The 15248-nt window shown below is 41.0% G+C and overlaps 1 protein-coding gene across 1 annotated transcript; it reads right to left on the reverse strand.

The window, feature by feature from the left end:
* Positions 1-4994: 4994 nt before the first annotated feature.
* Positions 4995-14896, reverse strand: LOC308081378 (peroxisome assembly protein 12-like). Its single transcript, XM_080457753.1, has 5 exons — positions 14793-14896; positions 13751-13908; positions 11786-12093; positions 9152-9406; positions 4995-7367 (listed from the first exon to the last, which is right to left on the reverse strand). Exons 2-5 carry the CDS (start codon positions 13874-13876, stop codon positions 6974-6976), a joined length of 1083 nt encoding a protein of 360 aa, XP_080313879.1. The 5' UTR covers positions 13877-13908; positions 14793-14896; the 3' UTR covers positions 4995-6973.
* Positions 14897-15248: the final 352 nt, after the last annotated feature.

Consider the following 15248-nt stretch of genomic DNA (forward strand, 5'->3'; position numbering starts at 1 on the left):
GTGTAGAGTAGAGCTAGAGAGGACATAGTCAGCTCTGTCTGGTGTAGAGTAGAGCTAGAGAGGACATAGTCAGCTCTGTCTGGTGTAGAGTATAGCTAGAGAGGACATAGTCAGCTCTGTCTGGTGTAGAGTAGAGCTAGAGAGGACATAGTCAGCTCTGTCTGGTGTAGAGTATAGCTAGAGAGGACATAGTCAGCTCTGTCTGGTGTAGAGTAGAGCTAGAGAGACACTTGTCATGTAATTATTGGCAGAAATGTTCATTCATTGCAAAAACCCTTAAAAAGGACACAACACATCACAATGACACTGACTTGAGAGCTTGTAGATAGTTATTTTTGTGTGACATAGTCGTATGACTGAAGTATAAAATAGGGCTTAAGTGGTTAATATAAGCATCTAATCAATCCATTAGGATAGTATAGGATTATTATTGTTTGCCATACTTAGATTAGAAGTCTACTAACTTAGAGAGAGTTTGTGAGAAAGAGAGGACTAGCCTGTTAACTCCTAAACCTGCTCGTGCAGGGGAGTCTATGATGGTTTTATCTACTACTTATTCACCTTTATGTTCTGATATTAAGAGTGCTGTGAAGAAACACTGGTATTTGTTATCTAGTGATCCTAATGTGGGTCATGTATTTAACACTCGCATGACTGAGGTTTCATTCTCCTCCACCATGTCTGAAAAACGATCATTTTGATCCCCAAATCAGGCTATCCTATTGGCCACTGTCTCCCTCTGTTCTCCAGACTAGTTCACACTTTCTCCCCCAAACATTGGGGGGTTCCAGGCAGGTCTATGAAAGTGTTACTGCTTGCGTTGTTCCTCACTCACACACACCCCCTTTTAAAGTTGCAGCCGCGCACGCACACACACACACAGAGTCACACCACCGTCAAATGAATGGCAGGAGGATTCAGATTTCAGAGCGAAACTTTACAAAATAAAACGGTAAAATGCTTTGCACGGGGCTCGGGAGAAAGAGAAGAGGTGATATGGACACATTTTCGCTACATCGATGTGGAGAACAAAACACAATGCTTGATTTTATCCGAAGGCAAGCAATGTGGGAAAAACACAACAACTTGAAGAGACACAAGCGTTCACCACAAAGAGATCGAGTTATAAGTTAACAAAAGGTTTGCACTTTCTCCATTTACACCCCATACATCTACACAAACGTTCAGATTTCAATGCGAATGCGAATGGAATGCGACAAAAACAAAAAAAAATCTATGAATTCGAGTCTCCATGGGGTGACTAATCAAATTTTATTTTTAGGTTGAACTATACCTTTAACACATCATTGAAATGTGCTCATATTGTTTTCACCGTTAAATAACAACAGTTATAATAAAAAAAAAAAGTATTAATTAATATTTTGATTAAATTAAAACATTTAAACAATCACACTTTCCCCTAGAAATAGCCTATTCTGTCAACAGATCACGTATGACCACGTGTCCTTTGTTTACATATTTGGTTCGCTTAACAAAGTCCCGTGTGAACGCTAACCAGACAAAATGCAACAATGTAAACATTTGGTCCTTGATCCGGACCTTTTAAGGCCCAAACTAAATCAACATTTGCTGTCAAAATCAACACTGATCTGGAGAAGTAGTTAGTCAGGTATGAGGGTATTGAGGGCTCTGTGTCTTTGACTAGATCTTAAATACCAATCCCTGTGATATCTGCTTAACCCTGTCTTCTACCCTGAGCCGTCCCAGACTAGCAAAGTGTGTTGGAATCAGGCGGGTCACTGTCTTTAGGCCGAGTGTAGTAGTCATCAGTTTGTTTAGGGAGGTCTGAAGCTAACAGCAATAAAATGTCAGGCAGCAGGTTGAAGTTCACTCCTAAAATAATAATAATATCTAACAGAGATGTGCTGACATTTGCTGCTCTGTTTGCATATCAAGCAATTTGACTCAGATGGAAGGGACCATGCACACACACGCGCACACACACACACACACACACACACACACACACACACACACACACACACACACACACACACACACACACACACACAGATCAGCTCATCACAACATATTTTGAGATGGGGGTCGGCGGAAAAATACATATAATTTTGGGGGTCCTTGACAGGAAAAAAATAACCACTGATATTATAGCAACATACGTTAAAACAAATTCAATAAACTGTACAAATGTTTGCTTTAAAAATATATATTCAAAGATTTGCACAAATGTACTTTTTTTTTTCAATATCTGCTATTGTTGAATAGCCAAGTCTAAAAATGACACAGATGCTTTCCTGGTCTTAATGGGTTTAATACCAATCCTATTGATATTTGCTTGACCCTGTCTTCTACCCTGAGCCATCCCAAACTAGCAACGTGTGTTGGAATCAGGCGGGTCAGGCGGGTCAAAGTTGCAGGTCAATTTGGAATAGTTCAATACTTTGTTAACACTTGCTCATAAGGTACCCGTAATTAACACTTAATTTATGATTACTTAATACATTATTTAAGCATGAATTCATCATGAATTCCTTGTAATTCATGTATTAAGTAACTTTGCTTAACTAATGATTAACTAATGATGTTAATTCATGATGAATTACAAGGAATTATAATGCTTAATTAATGCTTTAACAATGTATTAAGTAATCATAAATTAAGCATTAATTACGGGTAGCTTATTATGACGAACACGTCATACGATCAGGTATAAACAAACACACAGCAGAATTATATTCAGTGTTAATCTGAGAGACTGAATTGTTGGAATTGTTTTATACAATTGTTATAACATTACATAACATCAATCCATCTTCAACCGCAACCACTTAAGGCAGGTACACATTGCAGGACCTTAAAGTGCTCGGGGGGTTATCTGATCGTTAAGCATTACACACTGCAGGAGTTTATTTCTTGAAATTGGCTGTCATAATATCGTTGTGGTCTTCACAACAGGATTGATCCCCGACAAGGGCTGACACACTGTAGGATAGTTCACTAGGATGCTATCTCCAGAGTCAGACCCAATACATACATTTGAGTTTATTCCAATTCATCTTAATCGACGTATCCCGTGATATGCCTCTCTCCCTCTCCCCCCTCTCTCGCTCTTTCTCTCTCTCTTTCTCTCTCTCTCGCACGTCAAGTGCAGAAGCGGTCAGTGACAGCGTTGCCATGTCCGCTTATTATAAGCGACTTTGGGCTTGTTTTTCTGTAGAGTTGCTTGTAAATATTGGTTGTTGCGGGGTGCATTTTTTGGGCTTATTTGTATAGTTGCTTATTTGGCCTTGTTTCCTAATGTTGTTTAAACCAGTGGTTTAAACAACACATAATATGTATTTGTCCGCAGACCCCCCTTCTGTAAATATGTTGTGCCATCATAGACCCCATACAAGATTTGTGTGGATTTGGAAAATATTCCACAATTTTCTCAAGATTTTTCTTTGAAAATAGCTGCGACGCGTTGTGAGCTTGTAGATCGGCTATTTTCAAATATCCAATGTATTTGTAAATAGGTTTAAAGTGCTCAAGTGGCCTTTTCTTGGGCTTGTTTTCATAGACCTGGTTGCTTATTTCTCTCGCAACATCTGGCAACGCTGTTCTGACACAACGTGCACATGCTGCACACTCTCACACAAACACACACACACACACACAGAGCTCGCTCTCGCTCTCACTCTCTGTCTGTCTCTCTCTCTCTGTACAATTCCTCTAAAATAAACAGCCCACCAGGCTCGCTCACTCTCTCATTTTGTTTTATAATGTTAACTTAATACAGGACTGGACGGTAATATTGCGGTAGGGACTGTTTGTTGTGGTCAGATCCAGCGACGCCCCCCTAGCCACGGTGGCTGTAATGTGCTCTCATTTGGCTGTAGCGTGCATCTCTTCGCAAGGTGGTCGCAGCCCCGTTCATATTGTATGATATTGTCTGCTGTCCTGTCCCAGACAGAGCTGAATATCTAACATGGTAGTTATCTGAAAACGGTCGGAAAGCCGTCGCAGAGCGGATAATCGCGGCCATATCGTCTCGCGGTGCCTTTCACACACAGCGAGCATTATCTCGCAGATCAAAGGCCGATCTGCGTCAGATCGGGAGGTTTTGTCGGCGAGCGCCAAAAAATGTCGGCGACAGCAATATCGGACCCAATCTCCTGCAGTCTGTACGGGCCCTTATCTGACATCGTGTCACATAACATCATATCATAACTAGGGCTGTCATGATTATAATTTTAAAGACGGGGTGCCGTGATTTTCAGTGATCCCCCCCCCCCCCCCACCCCCTAAAACATAATCATCAAGTATTATGGTTATACTAGGAGGAAGATTTTTTTCAAAAAAGTGTACAGAAATTGTTAAAATTATGTTTTTATGTGGACACGCCTCCAGTTCATTAAGTATACCTGGTTCTCACCTTGGCACCTCCTCCACCACCTTAGCACCACCCACCTGTCCTAGTCCCTCCTCCTCCTCATGCCCACACCTGTTGTGTTATGATAATGAGGGGGAGGGTATATTTTTTACTATGTCATTAAAGCTCTGTTTTTCTATTGGCACGTTTGACCCTCAAGGTTTCAGCCTCCAGGAAGGAACTCAAAATAGTCAGAGAAGACATAAAACACCATAAAAACACCACCAGGGGGCTTAATGAAGTTCTATCAACCTCATAGACACATGAAAAACAGAAAAAGTGCAAAACCATGGCACCACCTCTTTAATAAAACCATGGCACCACCTCTTTAAGTTGACGATTAATTGCCACTCAAATCATTGCGGTTAAGGATTTAATTGTGTGTTTGGTGTTGAACATTGGAACATTCATAATCAAACATTTCACAGGGCAGATATATGACAAATAACTGAAATATACAAAGAAATTATTGACATATTTAATCATTTTATACATTTAAAAAAAAGCAGAAATAGCAGATCTACAAGCTTAAAACGCGTCACTTTGTGATGCGTTGTAAGCTTGTAGATCTGCTATTTCTGCTTTTTTTTTATATTTGCAAAGGCGTTAACATTTCTCAACATGGAAACGATTCTGACGATTATGCGAAAATATGATCCATTATCTCAAATAATAGTGATTAGACGATGATGTAATAACTGTGACAGGCCTAATCATAACATATCATGTTAACACATCAAGTGTTTTTTTTCCCCACAAGGGGCGCTCTAACGCAACTTAGGAATGATCCTATAGGGTTAAATGGATGGATGTGACTTCGGCCCAAAAAAAACCGTCACTTCCGTCCTCTCCAACGATGGGATCTGGAGAAAAAGCTCCATATCTCCATACTTTTTTACAGTGGTGAAAACAAGACCTTTTAGACGGGCGATCTCTCTGTAATGGAGGATCACGTTATAAATATTATGGTTCCAGAGGTTAGACGGGACCCTCGGCCATCGCCCAGACACCCTTTGTTTACCTCCGTGTCCTCGTGGAGGCGTGTCTACAGCTCTAAACACATCGGCGTAAACGGTAAGAAGCGCTGGCACTGGATGTACCCTGTTTAAAAACCCTCTGGCACTCCATGTGTTAACACATTGTGGGCCGAAAACGGTCCGGACCGTTTTTGACCCAATTTTTTTTTTATACGTGGGGCCCACATGGGGCCCACATGGGGCCCACGTGGGGGCGCTCTAACGAAACTTTGGGATCATCCAAAGAGTTTCTGAGAAGGAGAGGCCGGATGTGGATCCATGTCAAAAATCCTTCCGGTCGGCCTCTCCAATGTTAACTCCTTGACTAAAAGCTTAATATCTCCATTTATTTTTAACGTGGTGGAAACGAGACGTTTTCGATCGGCGATCACTCTGCAATGGAGGATCACGTTAGAAATATTATTGTTCCAGGCGTTAGTCGGGACCCTCCGCCGTCTCACACGCACGCTTTGTTTACATGCACTTCCTCGTCGGGGCTTCTACAGCACGAAACATATCAACGTAAGTAGATGGAAGAATAGCAGGCACTGAACGTATAATATTTTAATAAACCTCTGGCACTCGATGTGTTAAACAAGTTGACACGTTTGGAGGCCTTGTGCAAAGGGAACCTGTTTCCATCTTTAGACATTTAGAACATGTCTAAGATGTTTCCCCCAAGTACCTTAGAACCTCAGAATCAGACGTTTTTATTGTCACATCACTGGCTTAAACTGTTTATATGATGTTTTGCATAGTAGTTAGTGTACATCCGTCTGTCATGTAATGTTTCTATGAATTGAGTACAAAGGACCCCAATGGAAGCAAGCCATAGGCTTTCTTGGGTTTTAAATCCTCTCAGCAGACCTTGTATTGAACTGTACTTTACTGTGCTTTTTTTTCTGCAAACTGCTAATAAAGTATTCAATCAAGTAAAAAAGTGGGTGAAATTTGTTTTTGTGAGAAAAAGGAACTTATGGAGGATGTAAGATTGAAACCATTGAGTGTGTGTGTGTGTGTGTGTGTGTGTGTGTGTGTGTGTGTGTGTGTGTGTGTGTGTTATTAAAACGAGGCTTTTATTTAAACCATTACATTACATAACCTTATTAAAATGAGGCTATAGAATAAGATATAAGGTATGAATCTCTATTAATGAGATTAACCCACGCTTTATTATTTATCAAAATTATTACTTTTTTGATTAGTTTTTTCCCACTCAGTCAGTCAAACACTGAAAATGCTTTTCTTCCACATTTTTTAAGATGTCATGATTTATGAAATGATAAATATAATATCCGTGGCAAGCCAATAATTTGATGACCGGCAGAGTCGACTCAAAGAGTCTCTCTCTCAAGAGAGAGAAGATAAGTCATTTTATGGGTGAACTATCCTTTAACGAGGTGTCTTAACGAGGCGGTGGTCAGGTGTCTTAACGAGGCGGTGCTCAGGTGTCTTAACGAGGCGGTGCTCAGGTGTCTTAACGAGGCGGTTCTCAGGTGTGTTAACGAGGAGGTGCTCAGGTGTCTTAACGAGGCGGTGCTCAGGTGTCTTAACGAGGCGGTGCTCAGGTGTCGGGTTCGTAGATCTTAACGAGGTGGTGCAGCTGGGTGGGGTAGGCTGTGATTGGACAGCGCTGGTGGCTCTTGACGTAGAGGAACACACAGCCGTAGCAGAAGACGAAGCCGGACGTGGAGACCACGGTGGGGTTGGTCCTCACGCGCCCGCACAGAGGGCACAGGGTCACGTGACCGGTCACCTGACCCGCCGGGGAGGAGGAGGAGGGGTGGAGGAGGTGCAGGGGGGGAGGAGGGGGCGTGGCCAGGGAGGTCAGGGCGCTCACGGAGCTCCTGGTGTCCGAGGAGGAGAACCACCAGTCCAGGAACTGAAGGAGGAACAGTCCCAGAGACACGGAGGAGGACAAGAAGATGGAGAGATGACTGAAGAGCCTCTGGAACACACTGAGGGAGAGAGAGAGAGAGAGAGAGAGAGAGAGAGAGAGAGAGAGAGAGAGAGAGAGAGAGAGAGAGAGAGAGAGAGAGAGAGAGAGAGAGAGAGAGAGAGAGAGAGCTTTAAAACATATATGTATATATATTCAAAGATTTGCAAAAATGTTCTTTTTTTTCTTATTTTTGTTTTCTATAGAGCACGGAAGTCTGACGTAATTTACACATCCTACCTGGGTCGCGGTTCCCCCCCCCCCCCCCCTGTTCTGAATTCTCATAGACGTGTTTAATATCGCGTCAAATAAGAACTGTGTTCCAAAAATAAACTAATGATCCCGGCGGTCTTCTGTTACTCTATTTAGGACTTCTGTTACTCTATTTTTTTAAATAGCCAAAGAAATCTAAAAATGACACACAGATGCGTTCCCGGTCTTAAAGGGTTAAGACATTATTTTAGGAAGTGACGATGTTTCTTATGTTTGTTATTATATCAACAAATCAACACAACAAAAATGTAATAATTTTTTTTTAAATAATCTACTAAATTGCTCAGTCTGATTAACCACCACTTCGTTGTACATGCAAAAGTAGTGAAAATAGCAGATCTACAAGCTCTCAAGGTGTGCATACCAGTGCAGGATACTGATTCATCGCTGATAAGTGTTTTTGATGTTGTTTATTCAGTTTTTGACTCCTGGCTATTGTGTTGCTGCTCTTAACTCATTCCCTGCCAGACTTATTTCTGGCTGTGTTTGCCCACTGCCAGTGTTTTTTATAACTTTAAAAAATTCACTTTTTTTTTTTTTCATTATGATCGCAAGTCCAATCGTTTCTAAACACTCAGTGGATACGTGCACGTCGCTCAGACAACAAACATTCCGACCGCGGTGGAGTCTCTGTCCAGCAGCCCAGTGTAAAAACCCCATGTATCGCCGTGTGAACGGTCGAATCACTTACTTTTTTTCACCTCGCCACAGACCTCGCTAAATCCCTTATGATCGCGTGTTCAACTGTTTGTAGACACACAGGGTAGTTGTGTGAGTGGCCCAGAGAAGACATTTTCAATCTGCGACATTCCATTTTGAATTAGCAGTTTCTAAAAAGCGTTTCTAAACAGCGTTACACGGGGGAGAAAAACGAAGCCGAGAAAAGACCGTTTTAGAGGGGGACCTAAACAGGAAGCGGACGGAACCGAAAATCTTTGATTTGACATATTTCCGTATCCGGGTGTGCTACAATGAAATGTGTCACTGCGAGAGATGAAGGACGGTGAGATCTTTTAAAATCTATTTACTTTGGGTATTCAAAAATATAATATATACAAGCTTATAGTGACTCGCGGTATGAGCTTGTACATCTGCTACTTTTTTTCAAATCTTTTAATATATATATATTTTTAAAGAGAACATTTTAACTGAAATCTTTGATTCTGGGTGGTCCCTGGAACTAAATGTTTTGAGATGGGGGTCTGTGGCAAAACACATATCATTTTGGGGGTCCTTGGACATGGAAACGTTTGAGAACCACCGATATAGAAACATAGTTTTACAGAAAACTGATTTAGAAGACATTTGTAGAATGACCGACAGAAAGATGCTAATGTATCCGGTAGGAGAGACCGCCGGTCATCAAATTATTGATGACCGGCGGTCTTAGGAATGCGACAAAAGCTTAAAAATCTCCATGTATTCAATGCTTCATTTGTGTGTGTGTGTGTGTGTGTGTGTGTGTGTGTGTGTGTGTGTGTGTGTGTGTGTGTGTGTACCTCAGTGTGTGTGTGTGTGTGTGTGTGTGTGTACCTCAGTGTGTGTGTGTCTGTGTGTACTCTGGCCTCCAGCTGCTGCAGGTCTCTCAGGGTGAGGTGCTGCAGTGTAGTTCCAGACATCCACAGCAGGGGGCAGTGTGTGGCGGTGCGTCCCAGCACGTACAGCATCATGTGGGCGAAGCGCCAGCCGCCCCACACGCTGCTCAGGTAGGTTTGAATCCCCAGCAGACGCCTCACCGTCCGCTGGACCCTCGAGCTGTGCACGTGGATGGAGAACTCCTCCTCCTCTCTGACAGAGAACAATAACAAGAACCATCACAATTCAATCACAATAACAACTTTTAGATATTTTTCATACATTGGCTATTCAAAAATAGCAGATCTACAAGCTCATAGCGCTATGAGCTTGTAGATCTGATTTGACAAATCATTAAATATATCAATATTTTTCAAGCGAACATTTTTAACTTGTTAAAAAAGGCCTGACGTTCCGATTCTACAAATATCTTCTAAATCCTAACGTATGTTTGCTATAATCAGTGGTTCTCAAACATTTTCATGTCAAGGACCCCCAAAATTATGATATGTATTTGGCCTGCGGACCCCCATCTCAAAATATGTTGTTCCAGGGACCCCCAAGAAGCAAAGATTTGAGTTAATGTTTGCTTTAAAAGAAAATATATATTCAAAGATTTGCACACATTTTCACGATAAAAAAAAATTAGCAGATATACAAGCTCATAGCGCGGCACCGAGCTTGTAGATCTGCTATTTTTGAATAGCCAAAGTGTAAAATAATGCTTTTTAGCTCAAATGAAAAAGTGACACAGATGCGTTCCAGGTCTTAATGGGTTAAATCTTTGATTCTGGGGGTCCCTGGAACTAAATATGTAGAGATGGTGGGGGTCCGCGGCCAAATACATATAATGTTCAGGGTCCTTGACATGAAGACGTTTGAGAACCTCTGATAATATAGTATAATATATAATAAGAACTGATAATATAGTAAAATAAGTTTTTCAGAAAATAAAAGTTAGGATTTAGGAGACATTTGTAGAATCAGCCTCAGGGTCTTAATGGGTTAAAATCACAATGCCTGTTTTTCAACATGCAAACACACACACACACACACACACACACACACACACACACACACACACACACACACACACACACACACACACACACACACACACACACACACACACACACACACTTCTTTCTTTTCAAATCATCTTTTTTTGATGACGTCTGGGTCTACAGTTTTGCAGCTGAAATGTAATAAACTAAAACCCAGAGAAACAATTCTTTATAAAAACAACAATATACAGCCTAGTCTTACTTTTCATAAAACTAACAAAACATAGAGCACCTTATCAGGATTTCTGCAAATAACTAAAATAAAGTTATTTCTTTGAACATCTTCTTTTAAAGCAAACATTTGTAACTCAAATCGTATGAAAACGTATGTTGCTGTTATATCAGAGGTGCTCAAACTTTTTCATGTCAAGGACCTCCCAAAATGATATGTATTTGGCCGTGGACCCCCATCTGAAAGTATTTTGTTCCATAGCGCTATGAGCTTGTAGATCTGCTATTTTGAATAGCCCAAGGAAATCTAAAAAATGACACAGACTAGTCCATACCCGGTGACGTGTTCAGGCTAAAGTATTTACAAACAGACCTGCGGCCCACGCGCTCGTCCCGTCACATGATTTTAGTTATGAACATATTATGTTACAATGTTCAATGTCAAACACACAATTAAATCCTTAATCGCAATTATTTGAGTGACAATTAATCGTCAACTTAAAGGTAGGGTAAGTGATATTTTTGGGTTAAAACAAAAAGTATTTTGTTAAAAGGTTAAATCACTATATTCTGATAGTAATCATTGCTATAGAGTGTTTGTTCAGTAACAGGAGTCTCCCCGTCTCTCCAGCTCTTTAATAAACAGAAAATACATTTTCTGGTAGGTGTCAAAATCTCAGCCAATCAGGAGAAAGTATCCATTTTTAAGCTTCATTTTTATATTGTTCCTGTTCAAATTTTGCCTGCTCATTTCTTAGTGTCATCACTTCCAATTTCACTTCTTTAATCTATATCCTGATTGAGTTCTCTATCCTGATTGGATAAAATTGGAAATTAAATGAAAAAAAAAGAAAAACGAAAAATGCATTTTCTGTTTTATAAAGAGCTGCAGAGACATGGAGACTCCTTATATGGACAGGACACTCTAGTAACGAGCACTATCAGAATATAGACCCATTTTGCAATTATTTGAATAATTGCAAATCACTTACCCTACCTTTAAATTAGTAATGGTGAGGACCCTCACAAAAACATGTAGTAACCCTGGTCTCTATACCGCCTCCCCCTGGTCAGCCGGGGCGCCTGATGGAGGGGAAAGGAACTGGTTTGAATAACGTGTTCCTTCCACGCGCTACGTCCTACCGAGGAAACTCTCCCCTGTCAGGTGACAAGAAGCGGCTTGTTAGCTCTCATGCATTGAAGGAGGCATGAGCTCGGCTCTGAGCTCTCCCTAGGTTGGCAGAGGGAGTGTAGTGCCCAGGATTACTTAGACAATTGGCACTGGGTGAAAGAAATGGGGTTACAAAAATCGTGGGATAAAAATGTAACAAAAGAATTGTAATGGTGACAGGCCTACTTGATGCGGGTCAGAATGTGCTCCAGTTTGATCTTCAGGAAGGGAACCAGACACAGCAGCAGCACAGAGCGCCAGCGGCACTTCCTGTTCAGCCTCAGCGGAGAACCAGGAAATGGGCTGTGATTGGAGGAGTAGGAGGAGGAGGAGCAGGAAGTGGAGACTCTCTTCAGAGCGTAGAAGTTCTCCGAGAAGGAAGCGGCCGTGCGGGACAGGAAGTGGTTCTGCACCAGCAGGTCAGCGCACAGGAAGAGCTCGTCAAACGTTCTCCACAGGAAGCCCAGACGACCCGGGTTCCACTCTACTAGAACCTGGAAGAGACAGAGGAGCAAGGAACAAGATTATAGACAGACAAGACAGAGAGACAGACAGACAGACAGACAGACAGACAGACAGACAGACAGACAGACAGACAGACAGACAGACAGACAGACAGAGAGACAGACAGACAGACAGACAGAGAGACAGACAGAGAGACAGACAGACAGACAGACAGACACAGAGACAGAGACAGACAGACAGAGAGACAGAGAGACAGAGACAGAGACAGACAGACAGACAGACAGACAGACAGACAGACAGACAGACAGATTAGATAGATGTAACGGCCAGGAATCGAACCAGACTCTCCCACAGGGAAAGCCAACATCTTATCCACTAGGCTAAAGGAAAATCCCCCCCTTGAGCATTGGATACATTAGGCCATACATGGGCAACTGGCGGCCCCCACCTTCACTTAATGCGGCCCACAGGTTAATATCAGAATAGTGATATATTATTGATTTCAGCTGTTATGATTCCATACATGACCCGCTTTAATTACTTCAGTCTATATTAGTAGCTTAATGACTAGTATTACATTTTTATTGTCTTTTGTATGTCCAATGTATCTGTATTTTAATTCATAAAGTTAACATAAGTATAACTAAATGCATTTGAAATTAAATAAAAATGACACTTTTCAGGATTCCAATTTAAGAACAGCAAAAATAGCAGATCTACAAGCTACGAATAGCAGATCTACAAGCTTGTAAATAGGCTATATGTGATAAGAGGCTATACGGAGATAAGAGGTGAATGGAGGAGTCTGAAAACCTTCCCAGAGTAAAACTTCTTTGGTAAGTATATTTGGTACGCAATATACTTCTTATATCTGATAATAATATCTAATAATCTGATCCTGATAGCATTATTGTGGACGCATGCGCTGTTGCCCACTACAGACGAACACCAAAACTCTCGCCCCAAAACAGTCACCCCGGGGGAAATCCGGTGATATTCCCCTGGTATTCCTAAACGTAACCTCATTAAACTATGCCTAAACCTAACCTTATTCCTAAACGTAACCTCATTAAACTATGTCTAAACCTAACCTTATTCCTAAACGTAACCTCATTAAACTATGCCTAAACCTAACCTTATTCCTAAACGTAACCTCATTAAACTATGCCTAAACCTAACCTTATTCCTAAACGTAACCTCATTAAACTATGTCTAAACCTAACCTTATTCCTAAACGTAACCTCATTAAACTATGCCTAAACCTAACCTTATTCCTAAACGTAACCTCATTAAACTATGCCTAAACCTAACCTTATTCCTAAACGTAACCTCATTAAACTATGCCTAAACCCAACCTTATTCCTAAACGTAACCTCATTAAACTATGCCTAAACCTAACCTTATTCCTAAACGTAACCTCAGTAAAACTAATAATATGGCTAAGCCTAAACTTATTTCTAACCTAATCCTCAGTAAAACAAATACAGGAATATAAGAACCGCTGGTCCGCGAAAATAAATGGGGGCGAGCGTGTTTTGGGGCGAGTTTTCCGGTTATATTATATGGACGGCCTTGAGGTCAGCACACTCTGAATAACGCAGCGCCTCACTCAGAGCGATCAGTGCTTGCCTTGCAGGCCACGCCCCGCTTCCATATTAAATAAACAATAACAACAACAACACCCACCTTGACGGCGTGTTGCAGGGCGGGTCTCACGGCGTCCATCAGACTCTCCTGGGCCAGAACCTCGAAGACGGACGGCGTGTCGTCCAAGGACACGCCCCCACTGACATGAGCCCCCGCCTCCGCCATCACCGCGGCCTGGGAGGTCAACGAGTGATGACCTGAGGAGAAAAAAACACGTCAAATACCAGACAGACATTTTCATATATAAGTAGCATTAAAAATGCATAAAACAATGACATGGTTGCAGAAACGTTAACTTCAGCCCTATATACATTTCAGCCCTTTGAAAAAAAAAAAAATATATATATATATATATATAATAAATATAAGTCCACTGGACTTTCACCAGTAAAGCCTGTTTTTCTCCAAACATGTACACATACTAAATATAAGGTGTTTACCCGCTTGCCCCAAATGTTAACTAGGTGTTCGGTATGTTTGTGTAATGTATTAGTCCATATGTTTTAATAAAGAAGTGTTTTAATCCCGTCTGTGGCCGATTCTGTCGGTTCCCTATGGGCGGTAGTCACGGGGCGCATCCGGTGAAAGCCGGAATTACACTCAATGTAAACAGGAAGTAAACGAGGGGAGAAATGGCGTTCGGCCACATACGGGATTAAAACACTTTTTTAATTAAACATATGGACTAATACATTACGCACATACTCCGGACACCTAGTTAACATTAGGGGAAAGCGGGTAAGCACCTTATATTTAGTATTTGTACATATTTGGATGAAAACAGGCTTTACTGGTGAAAGTGCAGCGGCAAAATCGATCAAATACATCTACGATAGTCTTGATCTAAGGCTATATGTCTGCATGTTTGATGCTGATGTGTCCAGGCAGAAATATAATAAATAAAAAAAACAGTGAAACGATCCTTTATAAAACAATATAAACTGTACTTTTAATAAAACAACACATAAACACAGCAGCTTATCAGGGTTTATGTCAGTTATTGTGTTTAATAAGGTCATGATGTAAACTATAATTAAGTCAGTAAGTCAGTACATATGGTATATATTTAAGACATAATTACCTTAATGTTCATTCATTAAAACATCTTTATTATTGATTGTTCTTTATGTTTTGTTTACTTGTTATTCAGCACCAGAGCACCGTGCGTCCACTTCCGTGTTCACGCCGTTACGTCATGACGTCATGACGTAACGGCGTGAACACGTCCTTCTCCGTAGAGGACTTTTTAGTTTTTCCTCTTTTTTCCCTTTTCTCTTCCATTCCAATTCTATTATATTTATTCAATTTATTTCATTGATTCCTGTTATTAATTAAGTCATTATTATCTTCCTTGCATTGAATTAAAAGTAGCGGGAAGAATACAAATCTTTAGTTTTTTTTGTCAGTGTATTGTTTTAATGGAGGTTATTGGCGTCCATCCATGGTCGTTACAATACCGCCATCTACTGGATGGTCATATCATCACAGGACAATGCATGTAAAGAGAGTTGAAATAAAAGAAAATAAATCAAATGTT

This window comes from Gymnoscopelus braueri, assembly GCF_963280865.1.
Source record: "Gymnoscopelus braueri genome assembly, contig: SCAFFOLD_42, whole genome shotgun sequence".
In the NCBI taxonomy this organism is placed as follows: Eukaryota; Metazoa; Chordata; class Actinopteri; order Myctophiformes; family Myctophidae; genus Gymnoscopelus; species Gymnoscopelus braueri.

Excerpts from the sequence above, each read along its gene's own strand:
- LOC308081378 (XM_080457753.1), bottom strand. The coding sequence starts at position 13,876 with ATGGCGGAGGCGGGGGCTCATGTCAGTGGGGGCGTGTCCTTGGACGAC. Across the intron at positions 12,094-13,750 it reads CCCTGCAACACGCCGTCAAG|GTTCTAGTAGAGTGGAACCC; the intron begins GTGGGTGTTGTT and ends TGTCTCTTCCAG. Across the intron at positions 9,407-11,785 it reads CACATTCTGACCCGCATCAA|AGAGGAGGAGGAGTTCTCCA; the intron begins GTAGGCCTGTCA and ends GTTCTCTGTCAG.